Here is a 27,564-nt window from a genome sequence, read left to right as displayed (position 1 = left end):
CTTCTGCGGGACTGTGGGGTGAGCCGTCGCCGTCGGTGGAACCCGGGGGCAGCGGTTCAACCTCCCTTTCGCAGTCCTGGAGCCGGGGTGAGTGCACAGGGAAACCCCTGGGCATAGGGGCGCTCCTTGGGACCCTTAGGAGCAGATCCGAGCCTACTGAGCAGCCTGGAAATGAGGTGAAGCCTGCCTGGAGATCCACGAGCGGAGAAGGGCTCGCCTGGAGGTCCACGACATCAGTGGAGCTCTCTTTGGGACACTGAAGCGAAGACGAGCTCGTGGGGTCGCTCGGAGGCGGAGACGAGCTCTCGGGAGGAGCCTGGAGCGGAGACGAGCTCTCGGGAGGAGCCTGGAGCGGAGACGAGCTCTCGGGAGGAGCCTGGAGCTGGGCGGAGCTCTCGGGAGGAGCCTGGAGCTGGGCGGAGCTCTCGGGAGGAGCCTGGAGCTGGGCGGAGCTCTCTGGAGGGACCTGGAGCTGGGCGGAGCTCTCTGGAGGGGCCTTGGGGCTGGGCGGAGCTCTCATGGAGGTCCTGGGGCGGAGCCGAGCTTTCCGTGGGTGAGATGTCGCCTTGGAAGGGGCTCTGGGATGGGGCGTCGTCTGGAGAGGGACTCGGAGGAGTCACTTCGCCTTCTGTGACCGGAGGTGTCGGCGCGGCGCTCTCGTGACGACTCTGTGGCGGGAAAGCATGCTCCTGGAGACTCTGTGGCGGCGCGGCGCTCTCGTGACGACTCTGTGGCGGGAAAGCATGCTCCTGGAGACTCCGTGGCGGCGCGGCGCTCTCGTGAAGACTCCGTGGCGGCACGGCGCTCTCGTGAAGACTCCGTGGCGGCGCGGCGCTCTCGTGAAGACTCCGTGGCGGCGCGGCGCTCTCGTGAAGACTCTGTGGCGGGAAAGCACGCTCCTGGAGACACTGTGGCGGCGTGGCACGCCCACGGGAACCTCGGAACAGAGCGGCACGCCTGTAAAAGCTCTGTGACGGCATGGTGTGCTCGCCGACGCTCGGAGATGGTGTGGTGCGTCCACGAGAACCCCGGAACACAGCAGCACGCTGGTAGAGACCCTGAGATGAAGCAGCCCTCTCATCAAAACATTGGGGCTGAGCTGCAGGCTCATGGGAGATCCGGCACGGAGCCGCGTGCTCTTGAGAACCTTGGAATGGAGCACCTTCCTCCTCAAGGGGACTGTAGTGGAGATCCACCACCTCTATCCCCAACTTCCCCAGAAGCAGCCCGCTGAATTCGGCGAGTGAGCCGAATTTGCCCCCTTTGGCGCTCAATAGTGAGCTGGCTTTGGCAAGAACTTCTCCAGACAGGAGGGAAATACAGAGGGCAATCTTGGCTCGTTCGGAAGGAAACCGGGAAATGTTAACAGCCACATACTCGCCGATGCCTTGCAGAAATCCGCCCAATTCGTCTTTTTCCCCCGAGTAACGAGCCGGTAATCCCCTCGCGCTCTCTGAGGGGCGTGGCGCAGCCGCCCTCTCATGATCCGGCTTCTGTGGATCTGAACCGCGAGAAGCGGCACTGAGCTTCCGGAGGAAATCCGAAGCCGGGTTCAGCTGCCGATCCGTTGCGGTCGGAATCGCGGAATGGCGAATCCGCGTTCGGTATAGGTCGGTCGTTCTGTCAGGCTGCAGACGCGCAAGCCGATATAGTCCGATCATTGTCCTTTTATTTCAACAACCGTACAACACAAAAACACTCATAAGCCGTTGAAAACAACAAACAAAGACATCCGCTCGATACGCGTTGTCCGCTATGAGTTCGAATGTCCCAAGCATAATCCATAAAGCCTTCGGCAATGAGTAATCCAAGTCGGAAGTGGAATTTGCATATACAGCCGGCGGTCGAGCAGCCACGCAATTGTCCAGCTTGAAAATATAACGACCGACAGCCTGTGACTCAAGAACGTGAGTTTATGTAGTCTGATCTTTCATGAGCCACAGCTGTCGGTAATCTTGGGAAGCAGCGTGACTGCTATCGAGGGGGGCGTGGCAGGGTGAATCTCTGACAGCTACAGACGGGGGCGTGGCAGGGTGAATCCCTGACAGCTACAGAGGGGGGCGTGGCAGGGTGAATCCCTGACAACGTCTCTCAGTTGACAGACCTATCACAACAGTGATGCGAGAGTCTCGACTCCCTCATATACATCACTGCTGATTTTCCCTACCTCGTTCACTTTCCACGTTAAGATCCTATTGGAAGCTATTCTCAGCAGATAAATGAGTGGCCACTAAACTGTTTATGGACGAGTTGATTTTTAGGGTATGCTGCCGAGCACAACTGCTTTTTTAAATATTCACTGTTAATGTGTATAGTTTCCTTCTGCTGTCTTTACATTTCTCAAGCAGTTACAGCTTCTTTATCTCAATTATTCACACTCAATAAGAGGGGTAAAAAAGAATAATTTCTGTAAGACCTGATATCGAGTGGCGGCACATTGTGGTGATTTCATTAATCTCCCGGTGTGCGCATCTCTGCTATGGCGACTGCTATTCCCATCCAGTGGCACGGCGAAGGGGAAAGATCACTCTCGTCCATGTGCGTGCGGGTTTATGATATCTTCTAAAGACTCTCACCCCGTGTACATAGCGTGTTTGGGAGCTAACCCTAATCTAGCTAATCGCTAATTGCTGCCCGCACTGCTCTCAGTTCCCGTTAAGGGTTTTGAAGTGCTGAATGAGAGGCCGCAAGTAAAGAAGACTCAAGTCTTTCTGCGCCACCCGCAGAGATGGACAAGGTTGAGATGTCAGACCACTAAATGCCACACTTCTCAGCGTACCAAGATAAATTAATGGAGGAGATGAGGAGGCAGACTGATGCTGGGTCACCCGACTCAGCATTGTGGGAAGAGGGGTGTGTCATTGCAGATCTCCACCTGCACTCGTCGAGAGCAGCAGTCCAGCATTGGCCTGGCTGTGGTGGGTGAGAGAGCCCTGTGGTTGGGTCTGACAGGCTTATCAGAGAGGCAGAGATTCTTGATGCTCCAGTGGAGCCAAAGGCTCTTTTCAGCACTGAATAACAAATATGCTTCAGCTGTTCAACTTGCGCAAGAAGGATGGGAAAGCTTTTGAAACCTGCCTTCCCAGGATGCATATTGCTCAAGCCCCCCCAAACCTGTGTGTCCAGGCTTTGCCTCTGCTTTCAGGGGGGACAGTAAGGGGACAAAAACACACACACACACACACACACACACACACACACACACACACACACACACACACACACACACACACACACACACACACACACACCCCACCTCAGCAGTCAATGCAGGCGGAGGTTCACCAAAAACATCCCTAGCCCATAGGCAAGGTATCATTTGCAGCAACAGCAGCTAAGCATCACCTAACCTGTGGTCTGGTTTTGGGTCATCAATGAGGGGCTACAGCACTTGTGGAGTCTCTGTAGAACTCCTCTACACAGCACAGGAGTCTTATCCCATCCAGCAAAGAAGCATCAGGTGTGATTCAAGAAAAATGGAAGGAAGGAGGTTTTCCTGTTGGACTCTGGGCATCAGTTCACCCAGTGCCCCACATGTTTTTCCCCTCTTCACCCATGGGGTTATACAAGAGAGAGGACGTAAGTTTACACTTTTTGCCAAAAGCATTTCCCAGTGCATCCAGGCAGTGAGCCGAGGGCACAAACGTGTGAAAAAAGCAATCCTCCACTTACAAACTGCATGCTTTGTTACTTCATAACTCTTGTATGCGCTTTGCTATGGATTTCTCGTGAGTAACTCTAAAGACTAATTTAGCATTTATGCCTAAAATAAGCAAGTCAGCTTTCACCTGTAGACAGGTAGATTTACTGGCTTTTCATCCGCTGCCCTTTTGCTCATCGTTAGAAGAGTGGCTTAATTGTTTGTGCCCTGTCCATGTGCTGCATCACTATGTGAACAGGACAAAGGGATTGAGAAGGCGTAATCAACTATTTGTTTCATGGGCTAATTCTTATTAGGGTAAACCTGTTTCCTGTCAGCACCTGTCCCACCGGTTAGTGGAAGTTATTATAATGGGGTTTTAGTCCTCCAGAGGGTCAGAGGGCTCATAGTACCTGAGGGTTGGCCACCTTGTGGCCGTTGTTTAAGGGTGGTTCAATTCAAGACATTTGTGCTGGGAGCTGGGTTTTGGCACACACTTTTGACATATTTTATTGGCTGGATGCTACAGAGCCTTCATTGGCTCATTCTGTCCCAAGTGTGTAAAAAGAAAAATTAATATTGTACAGAGAGAGTATTTTTCACATATATCTGCTCTATACTGTAAATAGTGGAGAGCCTGTGTTATTGTTATCACACATGAGTGAGGCTGGAATACCACCTCACTGTCGTGATTGGTCCGTCAACCAACAGACGTGGTGTAATTGGTGCTTCCAGGATTGGTCACGCCCGAATTTATTCCCCCAGTAAGATACCTCACTCCTGTTATCATAGAACCAGGGTTACAAAAGTAACCTAAAGTTTTATTTATAAGACAATTGTAAGTTTCTCTGGACAAGGGTGTCTGCCAAATGGTATAATTTGACATGCAACTAAACATTTAGGTTAATTTAAGAAAATTTAAGACTAGCCATTCCACTGCTTTTGTTCACCAAAAATGGGTAGCCTGCCAACAAATTGCCAACACATTTTTATTTTTATTATATATATATATATATATATATATATATATATATATATATATATATATATATACAGTGAGAAAAATAAATATTTGAACACCCTGCTATTTTGCAAGTTCTCCCACTTAGAAATCATGGAGGGGTCTGAAATTGTCATCGTAGGTGCATGTCCACTGTGAGAGACATAATCTAAAAAAAAAAATCCAGAAATCACAATGTATGATTTTTAAACTATTTATTTGTATGATACAGCTGCAAATAAGTATTTGAACACCTGTCTATCAGCTACAATTCTGACCCTCAAAGACCGTTTAGTCTGCCTTTAAAATGTCCACCTCCACTACATTTATTATCCTAAATTAGATGCACCTGTTTGAGGTTGTTAGTTGCATAAAGACACCTGTCCACCCCATACAATCAGTAAGAATCCAACTACTAACATGGCCAAGACCAAAGAGCTGTCAAAGGCACTAGAGACAAAATTGTACACCTCCACAAGGCTGGAAAGGGCTACGGGGAAATTGACAAGCAGCTTGGTGAAAAAAGGTCCACTGTTGGAGCAATCATTAGAAAATGGAAGAAGCTAAACATGACTGTCAATCTCCCTCGGACTGGGGCTCCATGCAAGATCTCACCTCGTGGGGTCTCAATGATTCTAAGGAAGGTGAGAAATCAGCCCAGAACTACACGGGAGGAGCTCGTCAATGACCTGAAAAGAGCTGGGACCACCGTTTCCAAGGTTACTGTTGGTAATACACTAAGACGTCATGGTTTGAAATCATGCATGGCACGGAAGGTTTCCCTGTTTAAACCAGCACATGTCCAGGCACGTCTTAAGTTTGCCAATGACCATTTGGATGATCCAGAGGAGTCATGGGAGAAAGTCATGTGGTCAGATGAGACCAAAATAGAACTTTTGGGTCATAATTCCACTAAACGTGTTTGGAGGAAGAAGAATGATGAGTACCATCCCAAGAACACCATCCCTGTGAAGCATGGGGGTGGTAGCATCATGCTTTGGGGGTGTTTTTCTGCACATGGGACGGGGCGACTGCACTGTATTAAGGAGAGGATGACCGGGGCCATGTATTGCGAGATTTTGGGGAACAACCGCCTTCCCTCAGTTAGAGCATTGAAGATGGGTCGAGGCTGGGTCTTCCAACATGACAATGACCCAAAGCACACAGCCAGGATAACCAAGGAGTGGCTCTGTAAGAAGCATATCAAGGTTCTGGCGTGGCCTAGCCAGTCTCCAGACCTAAACCCAATAGAGAATCTTTGGAGGGAGCTCAAACTCCGTGTTTCTCAGCGACAGGCCAGAAACCTGACTGATCTAGAGAAGATCTGTGTGGAGGAGTGGGCCAAAATCCCTCCTGCAGTGTGTGCAAACCTGGTGAAAAACTACAGGAAACGTTTGACCTCTGTAATTGCAAACAAAGGCTAGTGTACCAAATATTAACATTGACTTTCTCAGGTGTTCAAATACTTATTTGCAGCTGTATCCTACAAATAAATAGTTACAAAATCATACATTGTGATTTCTGGATATTTTTTTTTTAGATTATGTCTCTCACAGTGGACATGCACCTACGATGACAATTTCAGACCCCTCCATGATTTCTAAGTGGGAGAACTTGCAAAATAGCAGGGTGTTTAAATACTTATTTTTCTGTGTATATATATAATATTTGTATTATTATTTCATATTATCATATCATATTTATCTTTATTATATATTTAAAAAAACACAAATTTATTGTTTAGCAATGTATTGGCTTTTGATTATATTTTTATGGTTTAAAGTGATACAATCGAATATCTAATTATCTAATATTAACCACTAATCTAATTTGTAATTTTTTATCCAATTGAAATGTCATATAAAGTGCAGTTTTTTTTTTCCAAGTAGCATGAGACATACAGCGACAAAACAGGATAAAGTGGAACAACTCAAAATGATGCAAAGCAGTTATTAAGCATTTCTCTCATACCTACAAATGAAGGATTACAAATTCAAATATTACACAAATAACGTTAACATTGTTCCAATATGTTTTTAGCCTAAACAAAGTGTCCTTATTAAAATCCAAATTGTTTTTAATAATTAAATTTGTTTTTACAAATGAAGCGTGATTACAAGTACATATGCCATCTTTCTAACAAGTATCGGTCACTGGATTGCTCTGTTTTGTATCCCATCAGCTGTAAAGAATCATTCTAATCAATGTATATTATGGCATTGTGGTATCTGTGTCCATACACATGTTCTTACCAGCAGTAGTCTAGGAGATGCTGTGGCAGCACTGGGATGTAAACATGCTGCCAGTACATTGGATACAACATGGCAGCCGCACCATGAACACATGCTGTTAACTAAGAGACAAAAAAAAAAAAAAAAACAAGGCTCTTTTTCATTCAAATTGGCTAAGTAATTTTTTAATTATGACAGATTTCAAATTTTTTTTCTTTTATGTTTTGACAATTCAGAAAAATAAGGTACAGCACAGTACAATCATAAAACACAGTGTAGAATCAAAAACATTCATGTGTATACAGTCATTAACTCGTTATCCAGAACTCCAAAGTAGACAACAGTAAATAATCCCTTTACTATCATTTACTATTTATTCTTTTTTTCAGAGCCTCTCTATGCTTACACCCCCAGACCCTTACAGTTTACGGTGCCCCACACTGGGCTTTCATCAATGCCATGGCACCCACACTGTGGAATGCCCACAAACTCACAAAGTTTGTCTGTGACTACACTTCTATTGCTTCTAATCAAAGATGACTCTACATTTTTTGCTAAATATAATTTTTTCTTTTTATTCTCCCAGTATTTGTGTTATCTTATCAAAAGAATACCAACATAATAACATTATCAGCATCAAAATTAGAAATATATTTTGGAACAGCATATTTAACTTTTATCCTGTAATTTTGGGTTAATTTGCAGTTATAATTTTTTTTAGGTGCTAACGTGTTTCAGTGTAGATTAAATACAAACATAACACAATGAAGGGAAAAGTTACACTCACAGTGCTCAGATTGCTAGAGCTGATTAGGACTCTTCGTTCATACAGCATGCTTGCATACAAATGGAGCATGTTGTTTACATCGACTGATACAAAATACTCTGTCAGGTTTATCTGAAATAAATAAAAAAATCAGTTGCAGTTACTGAAAAGAAAATGGTAACGTGCTAAACTTAACACACAAGTAAAAATTGTGCAGGATTGTAATTACAACCGAGAGGCATTGCAATCTTTAGAAAACATACAACTGTCCAGTAACATTGTAAAAATAGTGTTCAAAGTAACTCACATTTTCAGGGATGGTTGGCAACTCTCTCAAATCAGGCACAGTGAAACAGGCATTCTAAGGATTGAGAGAAAACAGAAAAGGATGTATATAATTTTTTTAGCAAACTCATAAGCTACATTAGCATGTCTGCTTCGTCGTACTTTAAAATATTTTTATTGACTATTCTGTGGTCCAAAAGGATAACTTAAAATGTATTTAAGTGAATATTTTGAAGAATTAAAATACTATGGCTTTATTTTTCAATGCTGTCTACATAATGACAGATAAAGCCTTTTGTGACAATGTTCTGTAGATGAATCAGTTGGAAGTAGATGATGTGGAGATATTATGTCTTATTTATTTTGCAGATACAGCAGAGTGTGTGCTTGGGGCAGTGGAGAGAGACCCGGTGTTTTTGTATCAGCCTCAGTATGAGAAGCAGAAGACAGAATCATCAAGAGATACGTATCAGGGGTTTAATGAGAGTGATGCATTCTCTCCCTTTTTCGATTATTCAAACCACACATAGTTTCTTTACTAAAGAAGGATGAGAAATCAAGCATATTATTCGTTGGGAGTTGGTATTATTTTAGTCCTCTACATTCGCTGTGCTCTACAAGACATTTGCAGATCTATTCATTTTCCAAACGTTATCACTGCACCATCAGTATGATATTTGCCATTAATTATATGATATTTGCAGTGGAATATGAACATGGGACAGTGATTTCTTTTATTTTTAAATTTTTGTCTTAAGTGTTTAAAAACTCTGGTAGACCTGTGAACCTTTGCTACAAATGGAGAAAACTTGGAATAGTGAAAATTCTTAGAAGATACATCTGCCTTCCAAGAGCACAACTGCAGACTCATCCAGGAGGTAAATTCAGGCTGTATGAAGAATAAAGTAACTATTTCAAAGGTGTATGATGATTTCCTGTAGGCAATGTTCAGCATTCCACATAACAGTCAAATGGTGGTGGTACTATATTTGTGTGTATAAGACTCCTTGTCTTATATTACATTTTGTATGAGGATCTAAAACCAATTGTTTTGAAAAACAAAGATGCATTTTACAGTACAAAGTACCAGTTTAATCAGCATTTATAATTATCAGAGTCCTATTACTTTCATAACACACCCATTTGTGCAAGTTCGTGCTGTAGCAAAAACAGACAGATTTTAAAACTTAATTTTAAACGTTTATTTTTTTTCATGTAGAAAGAAGGGACAAAACAGCAAAAGATATGTTTAAAGAGTATCCATAAATGTGTGAAGGTGGCTTTAGATTGATGTCAATATTTGTTTTGTGAGAGACTATTCAATTAAGTATATCTTTTGTCTGCATGTTTAATACATTTTAATTATTACCATATTCAGGTATACAGGCATTCCAGGTTCAGGAATAGTACAGGCATGTAGCGATTCCAACATCTCCTTCTTTAAATTCTCCTGTATCAGGTAAAAAGAAAATACAGATGCAAAGTACACAAACATAATAGTGATAACAATTGTATCCATTCCTAGAGAAAAGCCTGTTTTGTCTTGGTCAAAGGATAAAAAATTACTTTGTAAATGTGATATCTGTTGCAGGAGCTTCTCCCAATTACTTTATAACCGCAATTTCCAAAAAGTTGGGATGCTGGGTCAAATTTAAATAAAAACAAAATGCAATAATTTGCAAATCTTATAAATCCATATTCATGGATTTATGGACAGACATAACATAACATGGAAAACATATCAAATGTTTAAAGCGAGGAAACATAACATAAAAAAAAAACCAAAGTAATTTTGTATTTGATGGCTGCAACATGCCTCAAAAAAATTGGGACAGGGCAAATAAAAATGGAAGTGTTACTAGAAAGAAACAGCTGAAGGAACAGGTTGCAAATAATTAGGTTAATTGGCAACAGGTCAGTAACATGATTGAGTATAAAAAGTGTATCTTAGAAGGGCAGAGTTTCTCATAAGTAAAGACGGACAGAGGTTCACCAATCTGCAAAACAAATTTGTAGAACAATCTAAGAATCATGTTCCTCAACATGAAATTGTGAAAATTTCTTTAGATTCCAAGAATCTGGAAAAATATCTGTGCAAAAAGGACAAAGGCAAAAAGAAATATTGGATGCTAGTAATCTTCAGGCCCTCAGGCAGCACTGCATTAAAAACAGATATGACTCTTCAATGGAAATCACTTCAGAGGTTCAGAAACACATCCAGAAACCACTGTCTGTAAACATAGCTTGCCTTGGCATCCACAAATACAGGTTACAGCACTATCATGCCAAAAAGAAGCCATATGCGAACATGATCCAGAAATGCTGCTGTCTTTTCTGCGCCAAACCTCATTTAAAATTGACTGAGGCAAAGTGAAAAACTATTCTGTGGTCAGACAAATAAAAATGTGTAAATCCTTATTGTAAACCATGAACACCACATTCTTCAGGCAAAAAAAAAAAAAAAAGAAAGGGACACACTGGTTTGTTATTAGCATTTAATTATAAAAGCCTGCATTTCTGATAGTATGGAGGAATGCATTAATGCTTATGGAAAGGGTAGCTTGCACAACGGGAAAGGCACCAAGAAATCAGATCCCATATGCTTTCACCCAGACAACATTCTTTTCAGGCACCACATACTGAATCCAAAACAACAGCATGGCTTCATAGTATAAGAGTCCATGTGCTGCCTGCAGGCTAGACCTTCCACCATTTAAAAACATTTTGCTCAGTTCCCAGATGTACACGGACACTTGTTAAAAGAAGAGAAAATGCTACAACAGTGTTGAACATGCCCTTGTTCTAACCTTTTGAGACATGTTATAGCCATAAAATTGAAAATGACCAGATTTCTTCCTTAAAACTGTACATTTCCTTATGTTCTATTGTAAATACCATTGTGTTCTATTGTGAATATTATATTGTGAAATATTGGTTTATGAGATTTTGCAAATCAGTGCATTCTGTGTTTACACAGCAGTCATTTATGGTATTACACCGAATACCATAAATGACAATTGATCAAACTTGTGCACTGGGGTAATTAAATTTTTTTCATCTTATAACATAGTGATTGCATTTTTTCAGGATCAACAACCATTTCTCCAAAAAGCTATAGGCACAATGCCACCCAATTTATACACAGATGTTTGTGTTAGAAATCTTTTGCTGGATACATTATCCATTTTATTTTATTAAAATGTCAGGTTAAAAGTGACTATAAACTAAGATAAATGGTTACACCACACCCCCAAACACCCACACCACAGTGATTTTACTTACTTGTCCTTTATTACTGTAGTTAGCCAGCATATCCAGCAATTTGTAGAACACTTCAAACCATGGCAGATAACTGTATGCAGAAATCAACACATACAAACATTTGCAACATTGCTTAAACATACCAAAATCACAATAGATAACTGAGTCTCACCTGAGGAAGCAGTAGCAACTCAGAGATACATCTGATAGCTGGCAGAAACCAAAACGCTGCTTACTTTCAATATCAGTCAAGACAAATGTGAAGTTTTGCCCCACTTGTTTCACTGCCAGACTGAGAGAGAATGGGTCTGAATATCTGTATCTAAAGACAGACTTGAGAAAAAAGTATGCATGTGTGCCTGAATGCATGTGGTTGTATACCTGTCCATACTAAAAGGGAAACAAAACTTAGGCACTGTCTGCAATGTTTCCTGAGGGGAAAAGAAAGGAAAAAATAATTTTCTACTTTCCAGTATTAAGTAAAAATTGTTGCCAGATACATTACAAAAATTTACTACTACTTAAATATTAGCAGCAACTTTATACAATTGCATGTACACTGAATCCTTCAAATCATATACCGTATTTCCCGGACTATAAGCCACATATTTTTTTCCCACTCTTTGAACCCCGCGGTTTAAACAATGAAGCGGTTAATTTATGGATTTTTCTTGGGGTTTTCCCGGTTTCACAATCTTCAAGCCAAAAAACTGAGCCCCATAACATTAGACCAATAAAATTACCGAACGGGTTCAGGTGAACCAATGAAACTCTTTATATTAAATCAGATGCGCTTCCACAGAATCGGGCCGCACCACATTATAAATATGGATGCGGTTCCTCTGACGTTTGACCTGCCGCTCACTCGGACTGTCAACAGGAAATGCGAATCATTCATCACGCTGAAAACAACCGGGCATAAAAAAAGGCACTTCACCTGTGTTCTGAGCTGCACGGCATCGGGAGTAAAGCTTCCACCGATGGTGATTTTTAAATGCATGACGATGCCAAAAGAAAAACTCCAGAGAGAAATTGTTGTGAAAGAATGGAGGAAGACAGTGAACAATGACTTTCTTGGTAGGCTACTGTTTATATACAAACCATGTAGCAGACACTGTCTTTCATTAAAGCCTGTGTAAAGTTCATTAGTTTCAATGTAGGCACCAAGGGCTTATAGACAGGTGCGGCGTATTTATGTTCAAAATAAAAATCTTTGTAAAATTCAGTGGGTGCGGCTTATATTTGGGTGCGCTTAATAGTCCGGAAATTACAGTACATAAAAACATATACACATATTTATAAAATAATACACTGCTATATTATCTGGCTGTATGTATGTATAAATATATATATATATATATATATATATATATATATATATATATATATATATATATATATATATATATATATATATATATATATATATATATATATACACAGTACAGACCAAAAGTTTGGACACACCTTCTCATTCAAAGAGTTTTCTTTATTTTCATGACTATGAAAATTGTAGAGTCACACTGAAGGCATCAAGGGCTATTTGACCAAGAAGGAGAGTGATGGGGTGCTGCGCCAGATGACCTGGCCTCCACAGTCACCGGACCTGAACCCAATCGAGATGGTTTAGGGGTGAGCTGGACCGCAGAGTGAAGGCAAAAAGGCCAACAAGTGCCAAGCATCTCTCGGGGAACTCCTTCAAGACTGTTGGAAGACCATTTCAGGTGACTACCTCTTGAAGCTCATCAAGAGAATGCCAAGAGTGTGCAAAGAGTAATCAAAGCAAAAGGTAGCTACTTTGAAGAACCTAAAATATGACATTTTTCAGTTGTTTCACACTTTTTTTTTATGTATATAATTCCATATATAATTCCACATGTGTTAATTCATAGTTTTGATGCCTTCAATGTGAATCTACAATTTTCATAGTCATGAAAATAAAGAAAACTCTTTGAATAAGAAGGTGTGTCCAAACTTTTGGTCTGTACTGTATATATATATATATATATATATATATATATATATATATATATATATATATATATATATATATATATATATATATATATATATATATATATACATACAGTGAGGAAAATAAGTATTTGAACACCCTGCTATTTTGCAAGTTCTCCCACTTAGAAATCATGGAGGGGTCTGAAATTGTCATCGTAGGTGCATGTCCACTCTGAGAGACATAATCTAAAAAAAAAATCTAGAAATTACAATGTATGATTTTGTAACTATTTATTTGTATGATACAGCTGCAAATAAGTATTTGAACACCTGAGAAAGTCAATGTTAATATTTGGTACAGTAGCCTTTGTTTGCAATTACAGAGGTCAAACGTTTCCTGTAGTTTTTCACCAGGTTTGCACACACTGCAGGAGGGATTTTGGCCCACTCCTCCATACAGATCTTCTCTAGATCATTCAGGTTTCTGGCCTGTCGCTGAGAAACACGGAGTTTGAGCTCCCTCCAAAGATTCTCTATTGGGTTTAGGTCTGGAGACTGGCTAGGCCACGCCAGAACCTTGATATGCTTCTTACAGAGCCACTCCTTGGTTATCATGGCTGTGTGCTTCGGGTCATTGTCATGTTGGAAGACCCAGCCTCGACCCATCTTCAATGCTCTAACTGAGGGAAGGCGGTTGTTCCCCAAAATCTCGCAATACATGGCCCCGGTCATCCTCTCCTTAATACAGTGCAGTCGCCCTGTCCCATGTGCAGAAAAACACCCCCAAAGCATGATGCTACCACCCCCATGCTTCACAGTAGGGATGGTGTTCTTGGGATGGTACCCATCATTCTTCTTCCTCCAAACACCTTTAGTGGAATTATGACCCAAAAGTTCTATTTTGGTCTCATCTGACCACATGACTTTCTCCCATGACTCCTCTGGATCATCCAAATGGTCATTGGCAAACTTAAGACGTGCCTGGACATGTGCTTGTTAAAACAGGGGAACCTTCCGTGCCATGCATGATTTCAAACCATGACGTCGTGTATTACCAACAATAACCTTGGAAACAGTGGTCCCAGCTCTTTTCAGGTCATTGACGAGCTCCTTCTGTGTAGTTTTGGGCTGATTTCTCACATTCCTTAGGATCATTGAGACCCCACGAGGTGAGATCTTGCATGGAGCCCCAGTCTGAGGGAGATTGACAGTCATGTTTAGCTTCTTCCATTTTCTAATGATTGCTCCAACAGTGGACCTTTTTTCACCAAGCTGCTTGGCAATTTCCCCGTAGCCCTTTCCAGCCTTGTGGAGGTTTACAATTTTGTCTCTAGTGTCTTTGGACAGCTCTTTGGTCTTGGCCATGTTAGTAGTTGGATTCTTACTGATTGTATGGGGTGGACAGGTGTCTTTATGCAGCTAACGACCTCAAACAGGTGCATCTAATTCAGGATAACAAATGTAGTGGAGGTGGACATTTTAAAGGCAGACTAACAGGTCTTTGAGGGTCAGAATTCTAGCTGATAGACAGGTGTTCAAATACTTATTTGCAGCTGTATCATACAAATAAATAGTTTAAAAATCATACATTGTGATTTCTGGATTTTTTTTTTTAGATTATGTCTCTCACAGTGAACATGTACCTACGATGACAATTTCAGACCCCTCCATGATTTCTAAGTGGGAGAACTTGCAAAATAGCCATGGTGGTTTTTTGTAGGTGACCAAATACTTATTTTCCACCATAATTTGCAAATAAATTATTTAAAAATCAGACAATGTGATTTTCTGGATAATTTTGTCTCTCATAGTTGAAGTGTACCTATGATGAAAATTACAGGCCTCTCTCATCTTTTTAAATGAGAGAACTTGCACAATTGGTGGCTGACTAAATACTTTTATGCCACACTGTGTGTATATGTATGTATGCATGTATGTATATATATACCCACATACACACACACACATATATATACATATATATATATATATATATATATATATATATATATATATATATATATATATATATATATATATATATATATATATAAAGCACACACAAGAGGAGAGTAAAGCATAATGATAATATACAGACCTGGTCAGTATAGTCCAAAGGAAAAAACCAACACACCTCTGGCCCTAAACAACATAATAATAATAATAATAATAATAATAATAATAATAATAATAATAATAATAATAATAATAATAATAATAATAATCAATATAGCAACTGAGGTACTGAAGGTCAAAATGAAAAAGACATTAGGCACATTCCCACCGAGTTTCATTGTAATACGCCTCTGATAACATTGTCTAACAGGCGCTCACATGTTACTGGCAGATGGCGTTTCTGTATATGAATATCCTTATAAAACCTCATGGCACATTGGACAGAGACACTGCATGCCAACTATCAAGTCGATCGGATAGACGTTTGCATAGTTATAGTAATTTTGTTTTTTGTTTAGCACCACTAAGTGGCAAAGCTATGTAATTTCTTTATTTGACCAAGGATTGAGCTCATAGACATGTCCACCAAGTTTGATAAAGATATCTCATTCTATTCATGAGTTATAGCCATTTATGTCAAAGTGATCCACCTACTTTGAACATTTTAGGGAGCCTTTGCAATGCGGAGTTGAAAGTTCGAAATCTTTTGATAATTATTAACAATCCCGGTCCACTGAACATTGCTGGTTTTGTTCCGATGGCACGAAAAACCTAGGACTAGTTCGCAAAAGTATGTTTTTAACATTAATTAATTTTACGGAAAAAGACAACTTGATAGAACAAATACCCAACAATTCCAAGCATCTGACTGTCACCCTCTCCCCAAATTGAGCTCTACAATCTGGCCAAGTTTCAACTTTCTAGGCCTTACGGTTTAGTTAATAATAATAATTATAATTGGGTTCCCTGGTGGTCTAGTGGTTAGGATTCGATTTCACTGCCGCGGCCCGAGTTCGGTTTCCTGACTGGGAATCGAACTCGGGCCGCGGCAGTGAAATCGAATCCTAACCACTAGACAAGCCAGTGCACTTAGTGCTGGTCCCAAGCCCGGATAAATGGGAAGGGGTTGCGTTAGGAAGGGCCATCTAACGTAAAAACGGGCCAAATCGAACACTAGACCACCACCAATAATAATAATAATAATAGTAAATCTCTACAATAACAATAGGGTTTCAGAATTTCATGCTTGAACCCCTAACAATATTAATAATAATAAGTGAAAAGAATACTAACACATTATCACTAAAGTTATTATATTTCAATGATGACTGTTGACTGGAAACAGACTGTTATATACACTTCAAATATGGCATATAGGTGCACCTCCCACATCTCTAAATAATGTTCACATTTAACTTTTTTTTAAACAAATAATTTTTGCCATTTTTCATAATTGTCATTCATGTAAAAAAAATTAAATACAAAATTTAACTTGGCATTGGAGCTATACGAAAACTAGATCTTTTGATTTTAAAGCTGCTGAATGCATAATTTTGGAATTTTGTCATCTCAGGTAAACAGTATAATTTGTAATAATAATATAATAATATAAATGAATGCTATATGAACTACTCTCAAAAGATTTTGTCCAATGTGCTGTGCCTTTCTAATAAATGCAGACTAATAAAAAGCTCAATCCTTTAAAAGACCCAAATGTAAATAACAAAAAAAAAATGTTTACTTGCAGATGTTGCTTCAAAGAGACCATCAAAAGGTAACAGTGGAATGAGATGAACCTGAACTCAGCTGTTTCTAAGCATGGCCTTGACATCACTTTCTGAGTCTCATTTAGAACAATCAATTACCACACTTTCCCCAAGAAAGTCATTATCTACTTTGCCTGGAAGCCAGTGCAGTGCCTATGAAGAAGAAATACCCCTTGTGGAATATCACCTCACAGATGCCCTTTTTGCCCAGAGGTGCAGGCCATGATGTAAAAGAGTCATTGTTCATATACCTGAGATACATGAATCTTCACTTTCATACATTTGAGCTGCTTCACCCTGGAACCATCTAGTCTTCATCAAGGGTTTCAGTGTTTAGGCACTTCCTGAACTGTTAAAACAGTCATTAGTCTGCTCACTGTTCCAAGAGCCAAAAGGTAGGTAACCTGGCCAGGGATACCACAACTTTCTGTTGTGAATCTGCCTAGGGAGCAGCAACTGGAACCATAATTGCTGTTATGCATGGTCAGAGCTAGTATAGGGTGTGGGAATGTAAACATTAGGCTGTGAGGACAACCCGTGGAATCACTAGTAGAGAGGACCATATTTAACAGTGAATCGGCTGAATATATGCCTGGCTAAATTTTAGTTACAAGTTTAATATAATAATTACTTTTTAATTCTAACAGACTATAGGGAGGGCTATGTTGCAACTGTTAACAGTGCGCTTTACATGCGTTACTTTTTGGAAAGTTCATGTTGCTGTCTTCCTTTACTGCTTGTTTATTTGCTGACTTCTGTTTTATATACAATTTGTTAGAGTGCTGCAGGAGTTTTGGATTAGTTTGTGTTTAGACTGCATAAGATATGTAATCCTACATGTTCATGAAAGACTATGTGCATGTTTTTGATATGTGAAGTTCTAGAAAGTTTAAACACTCAAATTGGGCTCCAATCTTTGGCAGTATTCAGAGATTGCATCTATCCTCTATGATAGAAGCAAAGTAGGTTTGAAAAATATAACAACAAACCAGTGAAATATCAAGACCTACTGAAAACACAGTTGTCACAAACTATGGTAGTGTACTAGAAGATAATCTGTGGCAATAAATGACAACCAGGTCATAACAAAAATTATGATGACAAAATTTAACAATCCTTGTTAAAGGTTTTAAACCTAATTGCTAATTGTTAAAAGCATTATACAAATCAAACTGCATTGAATATAACTAAATTGAGTATTTGTATGAGGTGATGTTGGAAAGGTAGAATTTACCTTTTCTCTCAGAATATTTGACCTCTAGGTAAGCCTCAAAGATCTTCTTAGGCTTGTCCCTGAAATACACAAGTGTCAAAGGTTAACATAAAAAGTAGGATATTAACAAGGTTTCTAAACATAGATAGCAAATTATTCAGGGTTACTACACATTTTTAATGTCAGAATTCCATATTTTTCCAGACTCAAATATGCAGACTTCCCTAAAGATTTTTGAGACCATATTTAACATCTGAAATACACTTTCTTTCAGCTTCTCCCATTAGGGGTTGCCACAGCAGATCATCCGTATTCATGATCCGCATGTTTGATTTTGCACATGTTTTTACACTGGATGCCCTTCCTAATGCAACCCTCCCCTTTTATCCGGGCTTGGGACCGGCACTAAGAGTGCACTGGCTTGTGCACTCTTAGTGCACAAGAATGGCTGGGGTTGGTTCCCTGAACCGGGAATCGAACCCGGGCCGCAGAGGTGTGCGCGCCGCATCCTAACCACTGGACCACCAGGGAACCTATATTTAACATCTGAAATAATTATTCTAAATTCCAACAATAACATGCGTTACGTTACAATCACTGATGTATGTCAGAATCAGAATCTCTGATGTTTGCCATGTGTCTAGTCGCACAGTCGCGGTGCTATACGGTCAGGGCAACTGCTGCCTCAAAAAGTAACCAATCACAGTTGTGCAGATCCAGTCAAGCACCAATCTTTTGGCAGCGCTGAGAGTCTGCTAATAACTCCACATAAAAAAAAACACCTTTTGTATATGTATATGTATATGTATGTATGTGTGTGTGTGTGTGTGTGTGTGTGTGTGTGTGTGTGTGTGTATATATATATATATATATATACACACACACACACACACACACACACATACATACATATACATACACACACACACACACACACACACACACACACACACACACACACACACACACACACACACACACACACACAGAGTGAGAAAAATAAGTGGACTTTTTAAAAGGCAGACTAACAGGAAAATAAGTATTTGAACACCCTGCTATTTTGCAAGTTCTCCCATTTAGAAATCATGGAGGGGTCCGAAATTGTCATCGTAGGTGAATCACAATATATGAAATCACAATATATGATTTTTAAACTATTTATTTGTATGATAAAGCTGCAAATAAGTATTTGAACACCTGTCTATCAGCTAGAATTCTGAACCTCAAAGACCTGTTAGTCTGCCTTTAAAATGTCCACCTCCACTACTTTTATTATCCTAGTTTAGATGCACCTGTTTGAGGTCGTTAGCTGCATAAAGACACCTGTCCATCCCATACAATCAGTAAGAATCCAACTACTAACATGGCCAAGACCAAAGAGCTGTCCAAAGACACTAGAGACAAAATTGTACATCTCCACAAGGCTGGAAAGGGCTACGGGGAAATTGCCAAGCAGCTTGGTGAAAAAAGGTCCACTGTTGAAGCAATCATTAGAAAATGGAAGAAGCTAAACATGACTGTCAATCTCCCTCGGACTGGGGCTCCATGCAAGATCTCACCTCGTGGGGTCTCAAGCCAGAACTACACGGGAGGAGCTGGTCAATGACCTGAAAAGAGCTGAGACCACCGTTTCCAAGGTTACTGTTGGTAATACACTAAGACGTCATGGTTTGAAATCATGCATGGCACGAAAGGTTCCCCTGCTTAAACCAGCACATGTCCAGGCACGTCTTAAGTTTGCCAATGACCATTTGGATGATCCAGAGGAGTCATGGGAGAAAGTCATGTGGTCAGATGAGACCAAAATAGAACTTTGGGTCAGAATTCCACTAAACGTGTTTGAAGGAAGAAGAATGATGAGTACCTTCTCAAGAACACCATCCCTACTGTGAAGCATGGGGGTGGTAGCATCATGCTTTGGGGGTGTTTTTTTGCACATGGGACAGGGCGACTGCACTGTATTAAGGAGAACCTCCTTCCCTCAGTTAGAGCATTGAAGATGGGTCGAGGCTGGGTCTTCCAACATGACAATGACCCGAAGCACACAGCCAGGATAACCAAGGAGTGGCTCTGTAAGAAGCATATCAAGGTTCTGGCGTGGTCTATCCAGTCTCCAGACCTAAACCCAATAGAGAATCTTTGGAGGGAGCTCAAACTCCGTGTTTCTCAGCGACAGGCCAGAAACCTGACTGATCTAGAGAAGATCTGTGTGGAGGAGTGGGCCAAAATCCCCCCTGCAGTGTGTGCAAACCTGGTGAAAAACTACAGGAAACGTTTGACCTCTGTAATTGCAAACAAAGGCTAGTGTACCAAATATTAACATTGACGTTCTCAGGTGTTCAAATACTTATTTGCAGCTGTATCATACAAATAAATCGTTTAAAAATCATATATTGTGATTTCGGGATTTATTTTTTTAGATTATGTCTTTCACAGTGGACATGCACCTACGATGACAATTTCAGACCCCTCCATGCTTTCTAAGTGGGAGAACTTGCAAAATAGCAGGGTGTTCAAATACTTATTTTCCTCACTGTATATATATATATATATATATATATATATATATATATATATATATATATATATATATATATATATATATATATATATATATATATACAGGCGATCAAAATTAGAGAACAATTTATAAACAATTGAACAATTCTGAAATAATGTCTTCACTGCTTAACAGTTGAAGGAGTTTTTGCCCTGTCTATACCATGCTACCAGAACACCTTTTTCACAAATTAACTAAGGCATTTAAAAAAAAAACATTATATTGCAGAAAACACACTGATCAAAATTAAAGAACAACAATGACTGTAGCATGGAAAAAGATTACAACAAAATTTTCTGACGGTTACAACAGTCAGCAATTAGTAGGAAGTGTACAGGCCTCTGCTCTGAATGACTTCAGCACATCTGCGGCCACAGAACAGAACTAGTCTCTCACACTGCTCTGGTGTGATTTTGGTCCACTCTTCTTCCAGTCTCCTCCACAGTTCGGTGACTGTAGTGGGTTTCTTGGCCATAACTTTGTTGCCAAGGATTTTCCAGAGGTTCTCTATTTTGTTGAGATCAGGACTCTGGGCAGGCCATGTCATTATTTCAATGTTTTCAGTTTCAAGGAACTGCTTTACCCGTTTTGCTGTGTGTCATAGAGCATTGTCCTGCATGAACACTGCAGGCTGATTCCAGCTGCAGTGTGGAAACGATTGCTCATTGAGATCCTCCGCAGTATCCTGTCCTCCGTGTCTTCCGTGTATTTGTCTTCCGTGGGCGACCAGCCTTCTTGGCGGACTTGAATGAGTTTGTGATGTTGTAAAGATTCAATATAATAAAGATTTGGAACGACCAACTTGTCTTGCTATGGCTGATAGGGTCATCCCTTTGGCCTTCATCTGGACAACCTGCTGCCGGAGGCTTTCAGTCACTTTAGAACGGCCCACCATCTTGCAGAGTCGGTGAAACTGGAAGTTAGGCTGCCAGTTAAATAGGGGTTGACAGATATTCAAGGAAATTAGCACCAGGTGCCAGATTAACACCAATAACTGGGAGGTATCTGAAAGTGTTCTCTAATTTTGATCAGTGTTTTTTCTGCAAATTAAAAGTTTTTTTTTTTTAATGCCTTAGTCATTTTGTGGAAAAGGTGTTCTGGTAGCATGGTATAGACAGGACAAAAACTCCTTCAACTGTTGAGCAGTGAAGATAACATTATTTCAGAATTGTTCAATTGTTTATAAATTAATCTCTAATTTTGATCGCCATTATATATATATACATATATATATATATATATATATATATATATATATATATATATATATATATATATATATATATATATATATATATATATATATTCTTAGGAGCCCAGGGAAACAACAAGAAACTTTTGACCTATGTTCTCTGTGTTCTGGTATTTCACAGAACTCAGCCATTCTCCAACAGGTTAATCCATGAGCATAACTCAGAAGATGGCACTGTAACCTCTTTATTCAAGGACTGAATCACCTTTTATTTCAGGTTTCCTCTGCCATAAAAAAGGGACAAAGATTAGGAGAACTGATGGGTGTACATCCAAAGACCTTAATGATTGGATCCAACAATTTTAGTGGTAGCTCAGCTAGAAAAGGATATATGCCTTTGAAATCTTATATCCACCCAGAAGTTTCCTCTAGCTGTTATTGATTAGTTGGGCTGCTCAACTTATGGGTTAGTATGATGGTAATATAACACAGCCGCTTGAAAAAATCACTTGAGTACAGAGTAAACCGACAGCAGGAAAAAATGTGCAATCCCAATCATCCAAGGCATGGCAGCATTTTATATTAAACGCAATAAAGGAAACTTTACCTGAAAGTCATGAAAAGCAGAGCTTGTGTGGTATGGAATTGTGTGCACAGAAATGCACGAGCACAAGAGAAAAAAACAAACTGGTGTCATGGATGAAGGCGAAACATCAGCACAGTAAGCAAAAACTGTATAATCCTCGTCATGTGTATATGGTGTAGTTTATTGAATGCTATTGTTTGCTAACTTCGGGACAGTCGCACTGGATCTGTTCTGCGATGAATAGCGAGCATCAAGTTGCACAATCAGCTCGCTCATGACATAGTGATGGATTCAATTAAAGCAGTATGAACAAACACTAAATCTAAATGCAGCAAATAACAGCAGCAGTAAACGATTACATTTTTTGTCACTGTTGTTGTTTTCTGTTAGTTTGCTGCGTTTCTCCGTTCCATTCTTCTTTTATAGCAATTGTCTACTACCGCAGTTCATTGATCTGTTTTCAGACGTGATTTACTGCGGTTTTACTACGTTCAAAGCTTGTTTTTAATGGTTTTTTTTTTTATCTATATATCATTTAATTATTATACAAAATTACATTTATTATATATTCCATATTTGTATATCTTCACAAATGAACAAAATATCTGTATATTTGTTTAAACACAAATTGTCAAAAACAATGTTGTATTATATTTTATATAGATTTTCTTTTAGCATGGTTGTCAACTTGCCATCTGCAAAATACAATACAAATGTTGAATTACACAAATCACCTTTTATATTGAATTTTTATTTATTTTTTTTTTTATACAAAAAATAAATAATTGCATGGGGGAATTTGTTCAAATGAGAAATCCCCCATGCACTCCTCAACAAGCAGCCACTATAAGCTTTTAAATGTCTCAATTAATGATAGTTAAACTCACTATGTGACTTTAAGTACACTTTTATACATAAATACCCGGAATAAGAACTTTATATAGTTATAATAAGCAAAACATCTAATTAAAAATATATTTATTTGATTAATCAAGTAATCAAAAAGAGAGAGAGAGAGAGAGAGAGAGAGAGAGAAACACAATCATCCAATTAATCAATTTCAAAATTCTCGTTAGTTGCAGCCCTAATCATTATTATTATTATTATTATTTTTATTATTATATTATTATTATTTAAAATATCCTCAAGGAGACTTTTTGGCAAGAAATTCTTCAATATCACAACGTGTTCTCACTTTCTCTCTTTTCTCCAATAGTTAGAAAGTCGTTAATCACAGGCTGTACTGCTACAGAACCAACGTCCCAGATAAATCGGCAACCAAAAAAACATGAACACATATACTACATCTAAGTTATTGCTGCACTGGTAAATTAATTAAAAAGTTTCAAACTTATTTCTAAATGGGGGGAAGTAAATAAGTTTGTTTATAGTTCATTCAGGACACAGACTAATAACAGCTTAAAGTGCTCATGCCTGGGTCTGTGGGAGTCAAAATTCTTGCTGGTTGGTACAGGATCAAATACTTATTTCACTCAATCAAATGCAAATTAATTTATAACCTTTCTTTGCAGCTTTTTTGGTAGATTTTTTTTTATTCTGTCTCTCTCTGTTAAAATAAACCTACCATAAAAATTCTAGATTGTTAATTTCTTTGTTAGGGGGTAAACTCAACAAATCGGCAAGGGAACAAATAATTATTTCCCCCACTGTACATCCATAGATGATCTGTGGTTAGATCTCTAAGATGTTTGGAACAAACTTCCTGCCGAATTCCTTCAAATATTTTACCTAGAAGTGTACCTAGTAGAATTGATGCTGTTTTGGAGGCAAAGGGTGGCCACAACAAATATTAATTTGAATTGGATTTCTTTTCTGTTCATTTATTTTACTTTTTTTTTTTAATGATTAAAAGCTTTTTTTTTATTTTTTATTTTAACACTTCTATTTTAAAGCATTCTTACTTTACATTTTTCACACCTGCCTAAAACATTTGGACAGTACTGTATAGACACACACACACATGCACACGCACTTTAAAGGGTTTTTTCCACACAATTGTTATAAAGACAGTGTAATGTGAGCATGATGGCTGTATATAATGTTGAAAAGAGTTTAATAGCAGCAGTTTGTACTAAAGATTTTGAGTAAACTAATGACTTAATTTAAGACCCAACTGATTAATGAATTTTAACTGCACACAACTGATCTTAATTTTTGACCAGGTTCCCTCCTCAAGGTACTTGAAAAATGTAAGTACAAAACCAAGCATTAACCACGTATGCTGAAAAAGCAGTGTCCAAGTGGTAAGAAAGGACCATGTTGAATAGGGGGAAACATGCTCACCCCATCCACCAGCCCACCCCATAGCAACTAAGTTACTTTCATAGGTACATTTTTGTTTTTGTTTTTTGACAACAAACTGTTTCCCTCTTATCTAAAAGCATTTAAGAGAGGCTGCTGATTGATTTATTTGTCCAATTTTTATGTGACATGTTATGTGACAGCCTAATAAACGTTTGACACTTCTCGCCCAGATACAGATCTTAAACAGTGGCCAGTCATGCACTTTTTAGACTGTTCCTAACTGACATTTAATATAAAGATCTGGTGTCCAGTGTTTCTGAAAACATTGCGTAATCGCGGTATATAAGGAACGGGTTGCCTGTCCACTCCCAAATATAATAGACTAGTAATACACGTGATAAAAAAAAAAGTTTTGTAGGAAAGGATGAATCTCGAATATCTCGAATATGCAGTTACTGTCCAATATAGATCCAACATGACCAAGGTGGATACGATCACAAGGGCGTGAACAATATTATACACACAAGATTACTGTGTTCGAGTCGTTTGAGACACAAACAGGGACAATGCCCATACATATCACACATATTGGAATAATTAAAACACGTAAACCTGGCAAAAATAACAATAACAATTGCACCCTTTCGGAACAAGTAAATTCAGGCCTGCGAGGGTCTAGATCTGCATTGTGTAACCCTCAGTCATTTCAGACAGATAACATTAAATGTCAGTTCGCTTACTTGATCCGAGACCCCATTCTCATTTCTTTTTCTGGCTTAGTCAATGCGGTGAGGAATTAAGTTGCGAAGCAACAATATCCATTTGACAGCCCCGTTAGACAGAGTACACGACCCCCTCACACACACGCGACAATCACTACTGAGTGCAAACAGGAATTCTGGGAGATGTAGTTGTTTGAAGGCCTATCGGAGAATCGCTGGGAAGTAAACCACAAAACTAGCGGACTTCATTTACCAAGCGCCTGGTTTGAAATTACGCGCGAGTCGCGTGATAAATTTTTTTCGGTGTATTCGGCTGACTAACAGGCTGCGTATATATTCTTCGCCATTTACATCGGTGTAACATATTATTAAACACTTTATTTTTCTTTGAAGGTATCAACAAGTAAAAAAAATACCCACGTTTCATGTTCAGCGTTTTAGAGATACACACAAACAAAGGTTTTAACAAGATTAATAACGCCGGAGGTAAGTTAATGTTTAACATTTTTATGCGTTATCGTAATGAAACTCGTTTTATCTTACTTTTTTTTTTTAGAAATCAGACTTGAGTAACTCAGTTTTTGAATTTGTCGTAATAATTTCAAAATAATTATAATTATTTATTAGATAACCAGCCATATAATATCTATATGTAATATATTAAGTTATAATTTTCTTTTTAAATAAAGATTTCGCAGCACACTTAATTAATGCCTTTTAATCGGTTACAACTGGGAAGGAAATTTTCTTTTTTCAACAAATTTGCTTTACATTCCTATTGTTTATAGTTGAATAAACCTCTTTACTTATGGCACACCTCTGACGTGAGTTATTTATTACACTTTGATCAGACCAAAATTGAAAAATATCAGAAAAGGCTCTGATAACTGCTTTATCCAGATAAATACTATGAGGCTTAAGCTCCCCACTATATTATTTAGCTGTAATCATTGCAAACCTGTGGAGTGTAAGTCTGGTTGTGTCTAACTTGCTTTGTGTTTACAGTGCTTCTGGAAAGTATGCACAGCGCTACACCTTTTCTACATTTTGTTATTTTGCAGTTATTCCAAATAGGATAAAATTCATTATTTTCCACAAAAATTCTACAAACTATACCCTATAACGACAATGTGAAAGAAATTACTCTGAAATCTTTGCAAATTTATTAAAAACAAATACTTGGGGGAAAAAAGCATTTGGCACCAGTTATAGCCTCAAGTCTTTTTGATTAAGATGCTACAAGCTTGACTCACCTATTTTTTTGTTTGTTTTTTGTTTGTTTGTTTTTGCAGATTTTCCCATTCTTCTTTGCGAACCTCTAAAGCTCCATCAGGTTGGATGCGGAGCATCTGTGCACAGCTATTTGTAGATCTCTCCAGAGATGTTCAATCGGTCTCTCAAGTACATTCAGAGAGTCGACCCGTAGCCACTTCTTTGTTATCTTGGCTGTGTGCTTAGGGTCGTTGTCCTGTTGAAGAAGAACGGTCACCCCAGTCTGAGGTCCAGATCACTATGAAGCAGGTTTTCATCAAGCATGTCTCTGTAAATTGCTGCATTCATCCTTCCCTCTTTCCTGACTAGTCTTTCAGTTCCTGCCGCTGAAAAACCTTCCCACGGCATGATGCTGCCACCACCATGCTTCACTGTAGGCTTAGTATTGGCCAGGTGATGAACGGTGCAGGGTTTCCTCCAGACATGATGCTTGGCATTCAGGCCAAAGAGTTCAATCTTTGTTCCTCATGGTCTGCTAGTCCTTTAGGTGCCTTTTGGCAAACTCCAGGATTGTGTATAAAAGACGTGCCTGGACATGTGCTGGTTTAAGCAGGGGAACCTTCCGTGCCATGCATGATTTCAAACCATGACGTCTTAGTGTATTACCAACATATATATATATGTATATATATATGTATATATATATATATATATATATATATATATATATATATATATATATATATATATATATATACATATATATATACACACACACAATCCTATATGTATGTATATGTGTATATATATGTATGTATATGTGTATATATATGTATGTATATGTGTATATATATGTATGTATATGTGTATATATATATGTATGAATGACCCGGCCCCTCTCAAATTTTAGAATCCATTGTGGCCTGTGAGTCAAAAAGTTTGCCCATCCCTGT

General features: G+C 39.0%; 1 protein-coding gene across 2 annotated transcripts in view; it reads right to left on the bottom strand.

The window, feature by feature from the left end:
* The window catches only part of dennd1a (DENN/MADD domain containing 1A), a 45,178-nt gene extending 19,602 nt beyond the window's left edge, over positions 1 to 25,576 (bottom strand). For both annotated transcript variants that reach the window (XM_083565058.1, XM_083565059.1), the window contains exons 1-10: positions 25,418 to 25,576; positions 18,096 to 18,154; positions 15,238 to 15,281; positions 11,565 to 11,614; positions 11,356 to 11,475; positions 11,205 to 11,274; positions 9,292 to 9,372; positions 7,945 to 7,998; positions 7,659 to 7,769; positions 6,893 to 6,993 (exon numbers count right to left, since the gene is read on the bottom strand). In XM_083565058.1, coding sequence (XP_083421184.1) covers positions 6,893 to 6,993; positions 7,659 to 7,769; positions 7,945 to 7,998; positions 9,292 to 9,372; positions 11,205 to 11,274; positions 11,356 to 11,475; positions 11,565 to 11,614; positions 15,238 to 15,281; positions 18,096 to 18,154; positions 25,418 to 25,440 — 713 coding nt within the window. In that variant the 5' untranslated portion in view covers positions 25,441 to 25,576. The remainder of the gene's footprint in view (positions 1 to 6,892; positions 6,994 to 7,658; positions 7,770 to 7,944; positions 7,999 to 9,291; positions 9,373 to 11,204; positions 11,275 to 11,355; positions 11,476 to 11,564; positions 11,615 to 15,237; positions 15,282 to 18,095; positions 18,155 to 25,417) is intronic.
* Positions 25,577 to 27,564: the final 1,988 nt, after the last annotated feature.

Source organism: Silurus aristotelis (assembly GCF_946808225.1).
Source record: "Silurus aristotelis genome assembly, chromosome: 16".
Classification (NCBI taxonomy): domain Eukaryota; kingdom Metazoa; phylum Chordata; class Actinopteri; order Siluriformes; family Siluridae; genus Silurus; species Silurus aristotelis.
This window is presented reverse-complemented; position numbering and strand designations above follow the sequence as displayed.